General features: G+C 43.0%; 1 protein-coding gene across 2 annotated transcripts in view; it reads right to left on the bottom strand.

Annotated features, from left to right (window-relative positions):
* BCAT1 (branched chain amino acid transaminase 1) overlaps positions 1–16,178 on the bottom strand; it is an 87,745-nt gene that overhangs the window by 52,823 nt on the left and 18,744 nt on the right. For both annotated transcript variants that reach the window (XM_058189699.1, XM_058189700.1), the window contains exon 2: positions 4,251–4,319. In XM_058189699.1, coding sequence (XP_058045682.1) covers positions 4,251–4,319 — 69 coding nt within the window. The remainder of the gene's footprint in view (positions 1–4,250; positions 4,320–16,178) is intronic.

Raw genomic sequence — 16,178 nt, 5'->3', positions numbered from 1 at the left:
GGTTAACGTTTCCTACGTCAGCAAACGATTTCCTCAGGGAAGTGTCTGAGGTACATTTTTAATCCCTCAGTTTCCAGTTCCAGCAGCTACCAGTACAGCAGATATTCCGCTCTCTTTTCGCTGATCTCAAGACAACTCAGTCAAACCTGGTTAGTACAGATTGAGGATGATCAGGAAACTAAGGGCTATATTTAGAAACTAAATGGATGTTTCCAAGCATCTGTAGCATACTAAAAAAGCAGAGACATCACCCTGCCAACAAAAGTGTGAATAGTCAAGGCTATGGTTTTCCCAGTTGCAATGGATGGCTGTGAAAGTTGGACCATAAGAAAGGCTGAGCGCCAAAGAATTGAGGCCTTTGAACTATGGTGCTGGAGAAGACTCCTGAGAGTCCCTTGGACTGCAAGGCGATCAAACTGGTCAGTCCTAGAGGAGATCAACCTTGACTGCTCTGTAGAAGGCCAGATCCTGAAGAGGAAACTCAAATACTTCGGCCACCTAATGAGAAGGAAGGACTTACTGAAGAAGAGCCTAATGCGGGGAAAGATTGAGGGCAAAAGAAGAAGGGGACGACAGAGAACAAGGAGGCTGGATGGAGTCACTGAAGCAGTCGGCGTGAGCTTAAATAGACTCCAGAAGATGGTAGAAGACAGGAAGGCCTGGAGGAATGTTGTCCATGGGGTCATGATGGGTTGGATATGACTTTGCAACTAACAACAACAAGCATCTGAATTTTGATCATGTGACCATGGGGATGCTACAACAGTCATAAGTGTGAAAAATGGTCATAAGTCAACTTTTTTCAATGACGTAACTTTAAATAGTCACTAAATGAAAGTTGTAAATTGAGAATTACCTGTATTCTGTTTCCAAATTACAGATAATGTACTTTACATTATGTCCATACATCCCTAAAGCACATCCATCCAATGTGTGTTGCATTTTCCTAGGAATGTATTATCCTCACTCAACATACACGTAATATTCTTTGCCACAAGATGAGTACCCTCCATTTTTTCTATGATGTGTGCAATTTATATATGTGTGCTTGATTTATATACTAGCTCTCACTTTTACTTTCCTTGAGGTAGAATTTGACATTTCTTTCTTTGAAAACTCGTAGTATACACTCCATCCTGAACAAGGGCAGGAAAATTAAGTGTTAATGTTACTTTTACACCCCATGCAAAAATATGAAGGACAGGATAAGAAACCACTGATTCATTTCCTTGTCAGGAGTCCTAATTGAGGAAATGTGAAAGCTGACTTGTCCATTTTTCAAACTAGTTCCAACATTTTGGGACCCAGCCAAATTGAACAGGAAAATGTTCCTGATTGTTTTGTAAAGTTGTGATCATAGAATAGAATAGAATAGAATAGAATAGAATAGAATAGAATAGAATAGAATAGAATAGAATAGAATAGAATAACAGAGCTGGAAGGGACCTTGGAGATCTTCTAGTCCAACCCCCTGCTTAGGCAGGAAACACTACACCACTTCAGAGAAATGGTTATCCAACATCTTCTTAAAAACTTCCAGTGTTGGAGCATTCACAACTTCTGGAGGCAAGTTGTTCCACTGATTAATTGTTCTAACTGTCAGGAAATTTCTCCTTAGTTCTAGGTTGCTTCTCTCCTTGATTAGTTTTCCACCCATTGCTTCTTGTTCTGCCTTCATGTGCTTTGGAGAATAGCCTGACTCCCTCTTCTTTGTGGCTACTCTTGAGATATTGGAAGACTGCTATCATGTCTCCCCTAGTCCTTCTTTTCGTTAAACTAGAGATACCCAGTTCCTGCAACTGTCCTGCAACCGTTCTTCATACGTTTTAGCCTCCAGCCCCCTAATCATCTTTGTTGCTCTTCTCTGCACTCTTTCTAGAGTCTCAACCTCTTTTTTACATTGTGGCGACCAAAACTGAATGCAATATTCCAAGTGTGGCCTTACCAAGGCATTATAAAGTGGTCTTAACACTTCCCGTGATCTTGATTCTATCCCTCTGTTTATGCAGCCCAGAACTGTGTTGGCTTTTTTGGCAGCTACTGCACACAGCTGGCTCATATCTAAATGGTTGTCCACTAGGACTCCAAGATCCTTCTCACAGTTACTAATATTGAGCAAGGTACCACATATCACTCAGTTCAATTGTGTGGTTTCTCATGGAACTTCAACAAGATGACGTGGGCTCAAACAAACGTTCTGATGATCATGAGAAGGTAGATGACAAAAATGTATAAAATGGCACCTTCTTTTTGGTAATATATATTCAGAAATGTGAACTGGGCTCATGCAGTGTACTAGATTATGTTTCAATCACAATGGATTGTTTTTATTTCAGTCCAGCTGTTTTCTTTGCATGTTGTGGGAACCAGGGCTTCCTATGATGCCACTATAGAGTTTGAGTGTATCAGGTTATGTGAATATGGCAGTCATACGCTGTTAACCCAAGGTCAATGAGTTGTGTGAATGCAGCCAAAATCTATTCCATTTAAATAAACAAATAGGGGTGATTAAGGTTCTGAGTATCAGAAATCCCCTTTCCTCCAAAATGGGCATTGGACCAGGTGCTGTACAAGCTTCTTTGTTCTTTCAGACAGAAAGGCAAGGAGGAGGAGGAGGAGGAGGAGAGGAGGAGGAGGAGGAGGAGAAGAAGAGGAGGAGGAGGTGGTGGTGGTAGTGGTGGAGGACCTTCACAATGTCCTTCATGAGACACAAAACAATTGTACTTTGTCAGACTCAAGAGAACATTGCAACAAACAAGGACATCCATTCTGGATGGGGAAGAACAGGCTTAAACTCAACCCCTCCAAGACTAAGTGGCTTTGGATGCCGGCATCCCGGTACAGTCAGCTGCAGCCATCGCTGACTGTTGGGGGCGAGTCATTGGCCCCAATGGAGAGGGTCCGCAACTTAGGCATTCTCCTGGATGGATGGTTGTCCTTTGAAGAACACCTGATGACTGTCTCCAGGAGAGCTTTTTATCAGGTACGCCTGATCTGCCAGTTGCGCCCCTGTCTAGACCGGGATTCCTTATGCACGGTCACTCATGCCCTCGTCACTTCTCGCCTGGACTACTGCAATGCTCTCTACATGGGGCTCCCCTTGAAGAGCACCCGGAGGCTCCAGCTGGTCCAGAATGCGGCTGCACGGGTGATAGAGGGAGCTACCCGTGGCTCCCATATAACACCTCTTCTGCGCAAGCTGCACTGGCTGCCTGTGGTCTTCCGGGCGCAATTCAAGGTGTTGGTTACCACCTTTAAAGCTCTCCATGGCTCAGGACCGGGTTATTTACGGGACCGCCTGCTGCCACCGTTTGCCTCCCATCGACCTGTGCGCTCCCATAGGGAGGGCCTCCTCAGGGTGCTGTCAGCCAAACAATGTCGGCTGGCGACCCCCAGGGGGATAGCCTTCTCTGTGGGGGCACCTACCCTCTGGAATGAGCTTCCCCCAGGACTTCGACAGCTTCCTGACCTCCGGACCTTTCGCCGCGAGCTGAAGACGTATTTATTCTTCTGCGCAGGGCTGGCATAAAATGATTAGTAATTTTAATTGGGTTTTTTATGGTTTTTATGGTTTTTATGTGTATTTTAATTAATGGGCCAAATTGAATAGGTTTTTTAATGGGTTTTTTAACTGTATATTAACTGTATATTGTATGCTTTATTGTGTTTTTACCTGGCTGGAAACCGCCCTGAGTCCTTCGGGAGAAGGGCGGTATAGAAATTAAATTATTCTATTCTATTCTATTTTATTCAATTTCACAGCTACTAAGATTGTTGGCCGAGCAGGTACAAAAATAGCCAGAGAAATTATGGAAGCCAGGAAACGGGCCCCTTGTCAGTCAACAGGAATGCTGATTTACCACCAGCTTATCAGGTACTTAAGAGTCGAGGATTTAGCAGCACCAGGAAACAACAAACAAGGACTTATAACCAGCCATCAACACCTCAATCAACAAATCATTTTTAAAAACCACATACAACCATAAATGCTGTGCATAGAATAGCCCAAAGCACACATTCTGGCAGAGACAGGTTCTCCAAGGATGGGCTCCAGCAGGAGTCCGAAAGCTCGGAAAACTAAAACCCTGGTTCTGGTGACCGACCCAGATTGGATCTTGCTGAATCACAATGCACCCTTCCAGGTTGGTAGCATTCTTGCTTGTCCATAACTCTCTTTATCCTTCAAGGAGAGTTTCCCACTCTTAGCTGAATACCCCTGCAGGCGTTTCTATTTTGGCAAAGGCACCTACCTTGAAAGAGTTGGTCATGGGTTTTGCAGCTGCCTCTGTGCATCCATCCGCATAGTCATTTTGACAACCCTGCAATGGACAAAGGACAACGCTTAAAAATCAATCAAATTTAATCAACGCTCCGAAGTCATATTTAGCATACTCTTCCAGCAGTTTGCACCTGTTCAAGGAAGGTTGGGGGCATTTGGGGAGAAATGTGGCGATGGATTAGAAGAAAGCTTGAAAACAGTCATCTGAGATCATAATCTTACAAGAAAATCTGGTACAATCAGCATTTGGGACTCCTGAGAGGATCAATTTTGCTTTGCCCAGTTTTGGGATTCTCAATAGAAAAACAAAGGTAGAATTGTTTCTGGATTAAAAGTTCAAAACCATTAGTCAGGATTGCTTGCAAGTCCACTATTCTGCGTTGGCCCGAATCCACTGCGAGGGTCCATACCCACATTTTAAAAAGGCTTCTGGAAAACTAGATCACCTCCAAAGAAGACAAATGAGGGTGATTCAGGGATGGGAAATAGATCCTACAAGGTGAGACAGAAGACACATCTTGAGAAAAGATAACCGAGAGGACGTAGTAGGTAATCCTCGACTTATGACCACAACGGAACCTAAAGTTTCCATTGCTAAGCAAGGCAGCTGTTAAGTGAGTCTTGCCCATTTTACAACTTCCTTGCCACTGCTGTAAAGAGAATCGCCCCACAGTTCTTGATTTAGTAACATGATAGAATAGAATAGAATAGAATAGAATAGAATAGAATAGAATAGAATAGAATAGAATAGAATAGAATAGAATAGAATAGAATTTTATTGGCCAAGTGTGATTGGACACACAAGGAATTTGTCTTGGTGCATATGCTCTCAGTGTACATAAAAGAAAAGATACGTTCATCAAGGTACAACATTTACAACACAATTGATGATCAATATATCAATATAAATCATAAGGATTGCCAGCAACAAGTTATAGTCATACAGTCATAAGTGGAAAGAGATTGGTGATGGGAACTATGAAACGATTAATAGTAGTGCAGATTCAGTAAATAGTCTGACAGTGTTGAGGGAATTATTTGTTTAGCAGAGTGATGGCCTTCGGGAAAAAACTGTTCTTGTGTCTAGTTGTTCTGGTGTGCAGTGCTCTATAGCGTCGTTTTGAGGGTAGGAGTTGAAACAGTTTATGTCCAGGATGCGAGGATCTGCAAATATTTTCACGGCCCTCTTCTTGATTCGTGCAGTATACAGGTCCTCAATGGAAGGCAGGTTGGTAGCAATTATTTTTTCTGCAGTTCTAATTATCCTCTGAAGTCTGTGTTTTTCTTGTTGGGTTGCAGAACCGAACCAGACAGTTATAGAGGTGCAAATGACAGACTCAATAATTCCTCTGTAGAATTGGATCAGCAGCTCCTTGGGCAGTTTGAGCTTACTGAGTTGGCGCAGAAAGAACATTCTTTGTTGTCCTTTTTTAATGATGTTTTGATGTTAGCTGTCCATTTGAGATCTTGCGATATGATAGAACCCAGAAATTTGAAGGTTTCTACTGTTGATACTGTGTTGTCAAGTATTGTGAGAGGTGGAAGTATGGAAGGGTTTTCCTAAAGTCTACCACCATTTCTACGGTTTTGAGTGTGTTCAGTTCCAGATTGTTTTGGTTGCACCACAAGGCTAGTCGTTCGACCTCTCGTCTATATGCGGATTCGTCATTGTCTCGAATGAGACCAATCACTGTTGTGTCATCTGCGAACTTCAGTAGCTTAACAAATGGATCATTGGAGATGCAGTCATTGGTATACAGAGAGAAGAGGAGTGGGGAGCACACAGCCTTGTGGGGCCCCTGTGCTAATTGTACAGGTATTTGATGTGATCTTGCTTAGCTTCACCTGCTGCTTCCTGTTTGTTAGGAAGCTTGTGATCCACTTACAAGTCTGTTCCGGTACCTGTAGCTGGTTTAGCTTAGTTAGAAGAATGTCTGGAATGATGGTATTGAATGCTGAACTAAAGTCTACAAAAAGGATCCTTGCATAGGTCTTTGGAGACTCAAGATGTTGTAGGATGTAGTGCAGAGCCATATTAACAGCATCATCTGTTGATCTATTTGCTCGGTATGCAAATTGCAAGGGGTCTAAGAGCGGATTCGTGATGGTTTTCAGGTAGGAAAGCACAAGCCTTTCAAAGGTTTTCATGACTACAGATGTTAGAGCAACTGGTCTGTAGTCATTCAGTTCCTTGATGGTGGGCTTCTTCGGCACTGGGATGATGGTAGAGCGTTTGAAGCAAGAAGGAACATAGCACATCTGATCAGTGGTGGGTTGCTACTGGTTCGCACTGGTTCGGGCGAACCAGGAGCGGTGGCAGCAGGAGGCTCTGTCCACCTGCCCGGATGTCTCTGCGCATGTACAGATGCATCACACGCACCCACAAGCGAAACGGTAGCAGACAAAATTGAAACCCACTACTGAACATGATTGTTAAGTGAATCTGGCTACCCCATTGACTTTGCTTGTCAGAAGGTTAAAAAACACAACTCCTCTCTATTTGAACTTCAGCAAATAGTGTGAAATACTTGGTTGGTTACAGGCATAATAAGGCCCCAATCATTCTGTTTCATTGCTCTCTCTCAATTTCTGTCCGCATCTTCCAAAAGTGCAACCTTGAGGCATGGTGGCACTGTGGTTAGAGTGTAGTACTGCAGGCTACTTCTGCTGACTGCCAGCTGCCTGCAATTTGGCAGTTCGAATCTCACCAGGCTCAGGGTTGACTCAGCCTTCCAGCCTTCCAAGGTGGATCAAATGAGGACCCAGATTGTTGGGGCCAATAGGGTGACTCTGTAAACTGCTTAGGGAGGGCTGTAAAAGCACTGTCAAGCAGTATATAAGTCTAAGTACTATTGCTATTGCTAAGGATATCCACCCTGTAAAATTTCTGTTTGTCTTCCAATCAAGTATTGATGCATCAGTGATATTATTTGACCATGTTGTGTTAAAACACCCCAAGTTCAACAAACTAGCTTTTCTCAGGCTTGTTTCTTTCTTTCTTTTTTCTTTCTTTTTAAATTTTTTTTATTAGGTTATAAAATAAGATACAAAATACAAAAGAAAATAGGAAAACAGTGAGAGGAAAAGGGGCGAAGGAGCAGTGAGGAAGGGCTGGGGAACAGAAAAAAAATGTAAAATAAGGCAATAACATCAAACCAGGGGTGAAATCCAGCAGGTTCTGAAGGTTCTGGAAAACTGGTAGCGAAAACTTTGAGCAGTTCGGAGAACTGGCAAATGCCACCTCTGGCTGGTCCCAGAGTTGGGTGGCAATGGAGATTTTGCAATATCCTTCCCCCAGGAGTGGGGAGGGAATGGGGATTTTGCAATATCCTTCCCCTGCCACACCTACCAATCCACGCCCACCAAGCCACACCATATTTACCAAGCCACGCCCACAGAACTGGAAGTGGAAAAAAATTGGATTTCACCACTGCATCAAACCACAACTTTTTGCTTTTCCATAGCAATTATAAATTAGCCATTTCTATAAACACATATCAGTCTGATCGGTAAAACCCAAAATTCTCATTTTGGGTCTCAAGCTTGTTTCGACTCCTTCACCAAACTCTGAAAAGTCAACCCTGACCACCCAGCATTGCAGTGGAGGTAGCCCAGAACCTAAACAGTTCATTTAGCAACTTTGGAAGTTGCAATGACTGAAAAACAGTGATTTATGACTGTATTTCTACCTGTGGTCATGTGATCAAAATTTGGGCACTTGGCAATTGATTCATATTTATGACAGTTCCAAAGTCTCGGGGGTCATTTGTTCACTTTTTGTGACCTCCTGACAAGCAATGTCAATAGGAAAGCCGGATTCAATGAACAACTGTGTTCCTGGCTTAACAACCACAGTGATTCACTTAAGAATTGTTAGCAAGTTTGGATGAAATGCCTGAATCTGTGTTACAAGAGGCTGCCTCCCGAACCGAAAAAATTCACAAGGTTAATGCTTTACAAGAGTTCTCTTCCCGGACTGATGGAATATATGGCAGTAACTTGTGGATTGTTGGACATAAGGAACTATTAGGAAATACTGTGATTGACTTTTCAAAAGGAGTAATGAAGGAAAGACAGAGACTAATGCATCAAAAAAAATGGCAAGAGACAAAAGTGTTATCCTTGAAAGAAGCTTTTTCTGAAATATGAACAGATAAAAATATTAGCGTTCCTGAAAGACTATATGTGAGAAAGATCTGGAAGAAATGGGTTGATTATATGTTTCACATCTATCGTAAAAGACTAAATATTTGGATTTATATTGGATTTTGATGAGGAAGGACTAAAGTTGAATAGATATTGTAATTTCCTGTATTGAAATTATATAATGTGTTGTACTGAATTGTAAATAGAATATTCTCGAAAGATCTTATGTAAGAAAGACTTGGGGGGGAAATGGGGTGATATATGGTTTATAGAAGCTATAATGGAGATATTCTCTGAATTGGATTAGATTTTTATGCATTAGTTGGTTTTAAATACTTTAGGATTAATCTGTTCTATTGACTTATATATTTTATTACTGTTAATTGTTAATTTTTTTGAAGGATTTTGGTTATGTAAGGAGGAAGTCAGAGCTAGAGAGGGAAAATTGGTATAATAGTTTTGGGGGAAAAATTTTTTAGCATGTTTGTTTTATTTTTAACTATACCTTGTGTTTGTTCAGGGGGGGAGGGGGGAGGGGGGTTTGTGAAGGGAGGGGGGAGGGGGGCTGGGGGGAAAGGGAAAATTTTTTTTTGTAAAACTTTTTGAATAAAAAAAAAGAAAAAAAAAGAACTGTTAGCAAGGAAGGTCATAAAATGGGGCAAAAATTACTTAACAAATGTCTTGCTTAGCAATATAAATTTTTGGACTCGGTTGTGGTTATAAATCGAGGACTGCCTGTACAGTTTTAGCAGTCCAAGAATCGCCTCCTCATAATGTACAGGATGTGGCGCCTCAGTGGGTAAGACGCTGAGCTTGTCGATCAAAAGGTCGGCAGTTCAACGGTTCGAATCCCTAGTGCCGCCTAATGGGGTGAGCTCCCGTTACTTGTCCCAGCTTCTGCCAACCTAGCAATTCGAAAGCACGTAAAAAAAAAATGCAAGTAGAAAAATTGGGACCACCTTTGGTGGGAAGGTAACAGCGTTCTGTGCGCCTTTGGCATTTACCACATGACCATGAAGACGTCTTTGGACAGCGCTGGCTCTTCAGCTTTGAAACGGAGATGAGCATCCCCCCTAGAGTCGGGAACGACTAGCATATATGTGCAGAACCTTTACCTTTTTAATGTATAGTAGTTCCTATGGTTGGGCTTTGTGTGTTATATAAATTTAGCCATTATTACTTATTCACAATGGTTAAAACAGATTGTGGCTTAGCACAAGTACAGAGTTTCCTTGATCTCGATAGCAGTATCTCAGCTTCAAAACGGAAGCTACAGGGAGCTAAAGAGAACAATCAAACCATCTGGGTTGCATTTCTATCTTCTAATAATAATAACAATTAGAATAATAATCCACCACAGATTCTCAAGCAGATACTGTATGTTTGCTGAATAGATGAGTCACCCAAGCCTATTTTTAACTCTGGCTGAACAAGCTGTGTAACTCTCCGTGACCTTCTGGTAGGGGATCTGGAGACTTGACTAAGGAAGATTCATCCAGACTTCTTTTCAAAGCGAGACCCAGATATATTTTTTTTCCTTTAGCCCTGGCGTGAAGTCTGCCGAGGAGACAGACAAAATAATAACACAAGGGGACTCCAAATGAGCGTGCCACAATAAACACTACGGCACTGGATGGATTAAAAGCTCCTGCCAGCTCAGAGAGGAGAGGATAAAAGTGGAGTCCTTAGTGCTCTCTGCATTTGGTTTTTTTTTTTTATTTACATTTATATCCCGCCCTTCTCCGAAGACTCAGGGCGGCTTACAGTGTATAAGGCAATAGTCTCATTCTATTTGTATATTTACAAAGTCAACTTATTGCCCCCCCAACAATCTGGGTCTTCATTTTACCTACCTTATAAAGGATGGAAGGCTGAGTCAACCTTGGGCCGGGCTTGAACCTGCAGTAATTGCAGGCTGCTGTGTTCTGATAACAGGCTTCTTACCAGCCTGAGCTATCATGGTTGTTTGCAGACTTTTCATGACCAGACTAGATAATATCATCAGCGCCGGTGAGTATGGGGGTTTTGTCTCTCTTTATACATAGTATTTTGCCCTGCCAGTGTTGGTGGGAATATGGTTTTCTCTTTGGTAGGTCCTTGATTAGGGTGTTATATAAATATAAAGGGGACACGGTGGCTCAGTGGCTAAGATTCTGAGCTTGTCGATTGAAAGGTCGGCAGTTCAGCGGTTGGAATCCCTAGTGCTGCCATGTAATGGGGTGAGCTCCCGTGACTTGTCCCAGCTTCTGCCAACCTAGCAGTTCGAAAGCACATAAAAAATGCAAGTAGAAAAATAGGGACCACCTTTGGTGGGAAGGGAACAGCGTTCTGTGCGCTTTTGGTGTTTAGTCATGCCGGCCACATGACCACAGAGACGTCTTCAGACAGTGCTGGCTCTTCGGCTTTGAAATGGAGATGAGCACCCTCATCTCCCTAGAGTTGGGAACGACTAGCACATATGTGCGAGGGGAACTTTTACCTTATAAATATAAAACCCCACCCCAGCCAACCCTTTCAGGGCAAGCTACTGTATATAAACAGGGAAGAAAGCCCACATCACCAGTATTGATAATGTTATCTAGTGGAGTAATGAAATATCTGCAAGCAAACCTTGGAGTTTTCATGTCAAATGATCTAAGTGCCAAAGCCCACTGCAACTACATAGCAAAAAAGGCTCTAAGAGTTGTAAACCTAATCTTGTGTAGCTTCTTTTCCAAAAACACTACACTACTAACCAGAGCATATAAAACATTTGCTAGACCAATTCTAGAATACAGCTCGCCTGTTTGGAACCCTCACCACATCTCTGACATCAATACAATTGAACGTGTCCAGAAATATTTCACAAGAAGAGTTCTCCGCTCCTCTATAAACAACAAAATACTTTATCCCGCCAGACTTGAAATCCTAGGCTTAGAAAACTTGGAACTCCGTCGCCTTCGACAAGACCTAAGTTTAACTCATAGAATCAGCTATTGTAATGTCCTTCCTGTCAAAGACTACTTCAGCTTTAATTGCAATAATACAAGAGCAACCAATAGATTTAAACTTAATGTCAACCGCTTTAATCTAGATTGCAGAAAATATGACTTCTGTAACAGAATCATCAGTGCTTGGAACACTTTACCTGACTCTGTGGTCTCTTCCCATAATCCTAAAAACTTTATCCTAAAACTTTCTACTATTGACCTCACCCCATTCCTAAGAGGACCATAAGGGGCGTGCATAAACGCACAAATATGCCTACCGTTCCTGTCCTATTGTTTTTCTTTTTTTCTTCCTGTATATATATATATATACACTTATACCTCCTAATATTTACTCATATATATGTTTATATACTATATAATCTTTTTTGTATGATACCTACATATATTGTTGTGACAAAAATAAATAAAAAAATAAATAAAAAAATAAACAACTGAGTTCAGAGAAAACCAAGGACTCCAGAATTCAATCCTGAGCTATTCTGGTGGAATGTAAATTCGGAAGGAGGGAGGGGCTGCCTCCCAGAAGGAAAAGAGGCAGCAGAGCTTGGAATGTCTGGTGGGCAGGAAAAGAGCTAAGACAGTAGCTCCCTAGCAGTTCACAGAGTATATTCTATAGTAATGATGGCTAACTTTTTCTGGACCGAGTGCCCAAAGTGCACGCATGCCCGAACCCCCAAAATGCAATGCGCATGCAGCCCCCCCACATTCCCCCCGTGCATGCACAGCCCCCATGCATGCCACGCCCCATTGTGCATGTGTGTGCGCCCCTGCATGTGTCCCGCCCCCCTCACATGTGCGTGTGCCCCCACATGCACCCCGTGCATGCGCATGTGCCCACCCCGCATGCCCCACGCGCATGCGTGGCAGAAACCCAAAGATCAGCTGGAGGTGGGAGGCTCCTGCATATGCGCAGCACAGTTGAACTAGGGTGATGGCTTGTGTGCCATTAGAGAGGGCACTGCGTGCCACTTCTGGCATGTGTGCCATAGGGTCGCCATCAGGGTTCTATAGTTATGCAGATAGTTGCTTTAGTCTGGCAAGATCCTGTCTGTAGGCAAACAACTGTAGGAGATGACTAGGCTGAGCCCAAGGAAGGGGTCGAACCGACTCATCATCTGCCTCGAGTCCCTTCCCATCCACAAGAGATCCAAGTCCAGCCCACCTTGAATTCCATTGACCCTTATCTACCGCCAATTTGCTTTAACTGTTAGTAGTTCAGATTCGTGTAGAGAACTTAAGCTTACCATAAATCTTTTTACCCATTTCAGCTGCCTGGATTTCTGATTACTTGTGCTTGACCACAACCATAAAGTAACTACTTGGAAATAACTCTATGTGTCATTCTTGGTTCTTGGGCCGGATATTCTCTTTTATTGGAGAGTCTAAAGTATGTAGATTCGATTTCCTGAGATTTTATATTTAGGCAAAGGGTAGGGAATGTCCGGTCCATAGCAATTATAGGGGGCAAAGAAGAATGCCAGACAGAGTTCCTGTTCATCGAAAAGCGCTCACTCTGTAAATTGTAGAGCAAAATCTGCCATCAAATGCTACTGCCATAGAGCTGAAAGGAAGTCCAGGGTTGTTCAGCTCGGCTGTCAAAGCCTCACCACCAGAGGTGGCATTCAGCCAGTTTGGACCAGTTTGGGGGAACCAGTAGCGGAAATCACCCCACCCACCCCCCATTCCCCAGCTCTATGCTGTCCTGTTTAGGGACGTTTTTGAGGCTGGGCTCATCCGCTCACATTTTCAGTGCTGGGTGAATCGGTAGGTAAATTATGTGAATCCCACCTCTGCTCACCATGTTATAAGGACACAAAGACCTCCTGAAAATCAGCATAATTCCCAAGGATAGGAAAAGCCTTTATTTTGCCTGTCTCTTTTGTGACGGATGGGGAGGGAAGGAGAGGGGGGGGGGGACAGAATATTTGTCAGGAAACAAATGTTCCGATGTGCTACCTGCTCAGGTTAACCCTGGCACAGAGCACCATCCAAAGACAATAAATGCATTGCTTCATCGTCCCTCCCTTCTTCTTCTTCTTCTTCTTCTTCTTCTTCTTCTTCTTCTTCTTCTTCTTCTTCTTCTTCTTCTTCTTCTTCTTCTTCTTCTTCTACCCCATTTGGTTAATAATGGCAAGAATGGATTATAGAATTAGGCAAATCCTAAATCTTTCAAAGCATCTGAATGATTTCCCAGAATAGTTAAAGCACATCCAGTCTGGAAAGTAACAGAAGAAGAAGGGGGGAGAAAAAAGAAGAAGAGATTGTTGTTTGCAGATGAAGGGTTTCAGGATTAATTGGGTGGGGACTATTTCTTATCAGAGCAATACATGTCCTCCCCTGTAATTTAGGATTGGAAGAGTAATTATACAAGATCACATACCGGGTAGATGAGGCAGGAAATTCAGTGTTCCATATTGCAACCAGATCAGAGCTGATATTCAGCCGGTTCGAACCGGTTCACCCGAACTGGTAGCGGAAATCGCAGGTGGACACCCCCGCCCGCCCCAGCTCTATGCCATTCTATTTAGGCACGTTTTTGAGGCCTGGGGCATGCGCGGAAGGCCCGTGCGTGAGCAAAGCACATGTACGGAAAGCCGGGCACAAATGCGGAAGGCATGTGCATGCATGAACCAGGCACACGTGCACGCAAGCTGGGCACGTGTGCAGGCAAACCAGGAGTGTGCGTGCACAAAGCAACCAGGCATGCACGGGGTGAACCAGTAGTTACATAATGTGAAACCCGTCGCTGAATGAGATCAAATTACAATATGGCCATAAGCCTCAGGAGGGAACGTTAGGCTAAGTATTGTTTTCTTTGTTTTTGTATTTTGTATCGATTATGTAAGACTAAAAAGAATTTGGACTAGGTTTCTCATTGCTCCAGGGAAGAGCGATGGGATTCCAGACAATCAGTGGACAATCTCTGTGCTCATGTATAATCCTTGAATTACAGAACTACAGAAGTATTACAGAAGAACAGAGTTGGAAGGGGACCTTGGACGTCTTCTAGTCCAGGAGTCTCCAATCTTGGCAACTTTAAACCTGCAGGATTTCAACTCCCAGAATCATAAAAGTCGTCCAACAACGTATAATGGGGAAATAAATGTCAAGATTTCAAAACCACAGTGGAAGTTGTCCACCAGCCAGTATTGGCTCTGGATATCCAACCTTTTAGTCATAACTTCTTAAACTGAAATCATTTAAGAGTGCCCTGTTAATTAGTGGGTTTCGAGTTAGTAGTACTTCGTCTCATCTTTGTAACTTTAAGGTTTGTGGACTTCAACCCCCAGAGTTCCTCAGCCAGCTTTGGCTCTTTGGAATTCTGGGAGTTGAAGTCCTCCAGGCTTAAAGTTGCTAAGGTTGGAGACCCCTGTTCTAGTCCAACCCCTTGCTCAAGCAGGAGACTTGGCTTATACCATTTGGCACAAATGGCTATGCAATCTCTTCTTAAAAGCTTCCTTACATGTCCTTCTTAATACTCTCTAGATAATTTTGCATTTCTCTGGCTTTTTGGTGTCTTCCCTTCCTTGTAAATTCTCCACAAACACAACTACTACTACTACTACTACTACTACTACTACTACTACTACTACTACTACTATTATTATTATTATTATTATTATTATTATTATTATTATTATTATTATTATTATTATTATTATTATTACTTTGATCCACTTCACATGCCGACTGACTGTGTGCCTAGAGGAGGATAAGGGGGAAGAGATTAACACACTGGAGCAGGTCGGCTAAATCCTATCGATGGCATTTTAACCGTGGTTAGTTATTTCGTTTTTTAAACCTTGGCAAGTTTCTTGTGGCTCAGTTAATTGCACAAATCAGGCCATTCGGTTAGTCTACGACTGAGCAATTGGTATGAGCCCAGTTTTGGAAGGAAAAACTATCTGGTTCACTTCCAAGCTGGGAGAAAGATGCTGGAAACAACATGGAGGCTGACTGGAAAGTTGATTTATTGATGAAGCAGAACCACACACAAAGACAGCGTGCAATTCTGGGTCAGCCGAACAATTAGCTAGATGAGTGCCAGGATTTTTATACAGGTCCTGAAATGCTGCTGGGGGGGTGGGGGGCGTTGTGCAATGAAGGGGCTTGTGTTTTGAAAGGGTGTTGGGAATTCCTATTGTGGCTAATAGCTTTCTTCCTGTGCTGGACCTTGGGTGAGGGTGGCTGCTGTACTAATCCTACCATTCCTGCTTTTGTTAGCTGTCAAACTTTGCTGCAAGGAGTTTCGAAATAACCTGTCTTGAATGGATTTTAGCCTGCGGTATTTGTTTTGCTTATGAATACAGCCATCTAGAGAGTTGGCGTCCTCTTTCAATAAGGTCCTTATCTCCTTAACTGCTGGCGTCTGCTGTTAAGAAAGACTGCTTTCTGCCTTTAAAAACATGTTTCTCCATTTCTCAGTTCAGGAAATATAATATACTAGAAGTCCGGGAAGGCCAGAAACGGCCCTGTTTCCAACCTCCAGAGGGCCTCCAGAGCCTGGGGAGGCCATTTTTGCCCTCCCAGAGGCTCGAGGAAACACTCTGGAGCCTGGGGAGAGCAAAAACAATGCCCCCAACTGTGATGCAGGAGGTGGAGTAGACCACACCCACCGTGGCCACAACTATCCAGCAACTGGGCAGAGAACCCCTTGCTAAAATTTTTGGAGCCCATCCCTGACCATCGCTAACAACTTTTGTTCTGTACACACTAAATTGCAGGGGTCTCCAACCTTGGCAACTTGAAGACTTGTGGACTTC

This window comes from Ahaetulla prasina, chromosome 7, assembly GCF_028640845.1.
Source record: "Ahaetulla prasina isolate Xishuangbanna chromosome 7, ASM2864084v1, whole genome shotgun sequence".
Classification (NCBI taxonomy): Eukaryota; Metazoa; Chordata; class Lepidosauria; order Squamata; family Colubridae; genus Ahaetulla; species Ahaetulla prasina.
The sequence above is the reverse complement of the archived record's forward strand: the minus strand, read 5'-3'. Positions and strand labels throughout refer to the sequence as shown.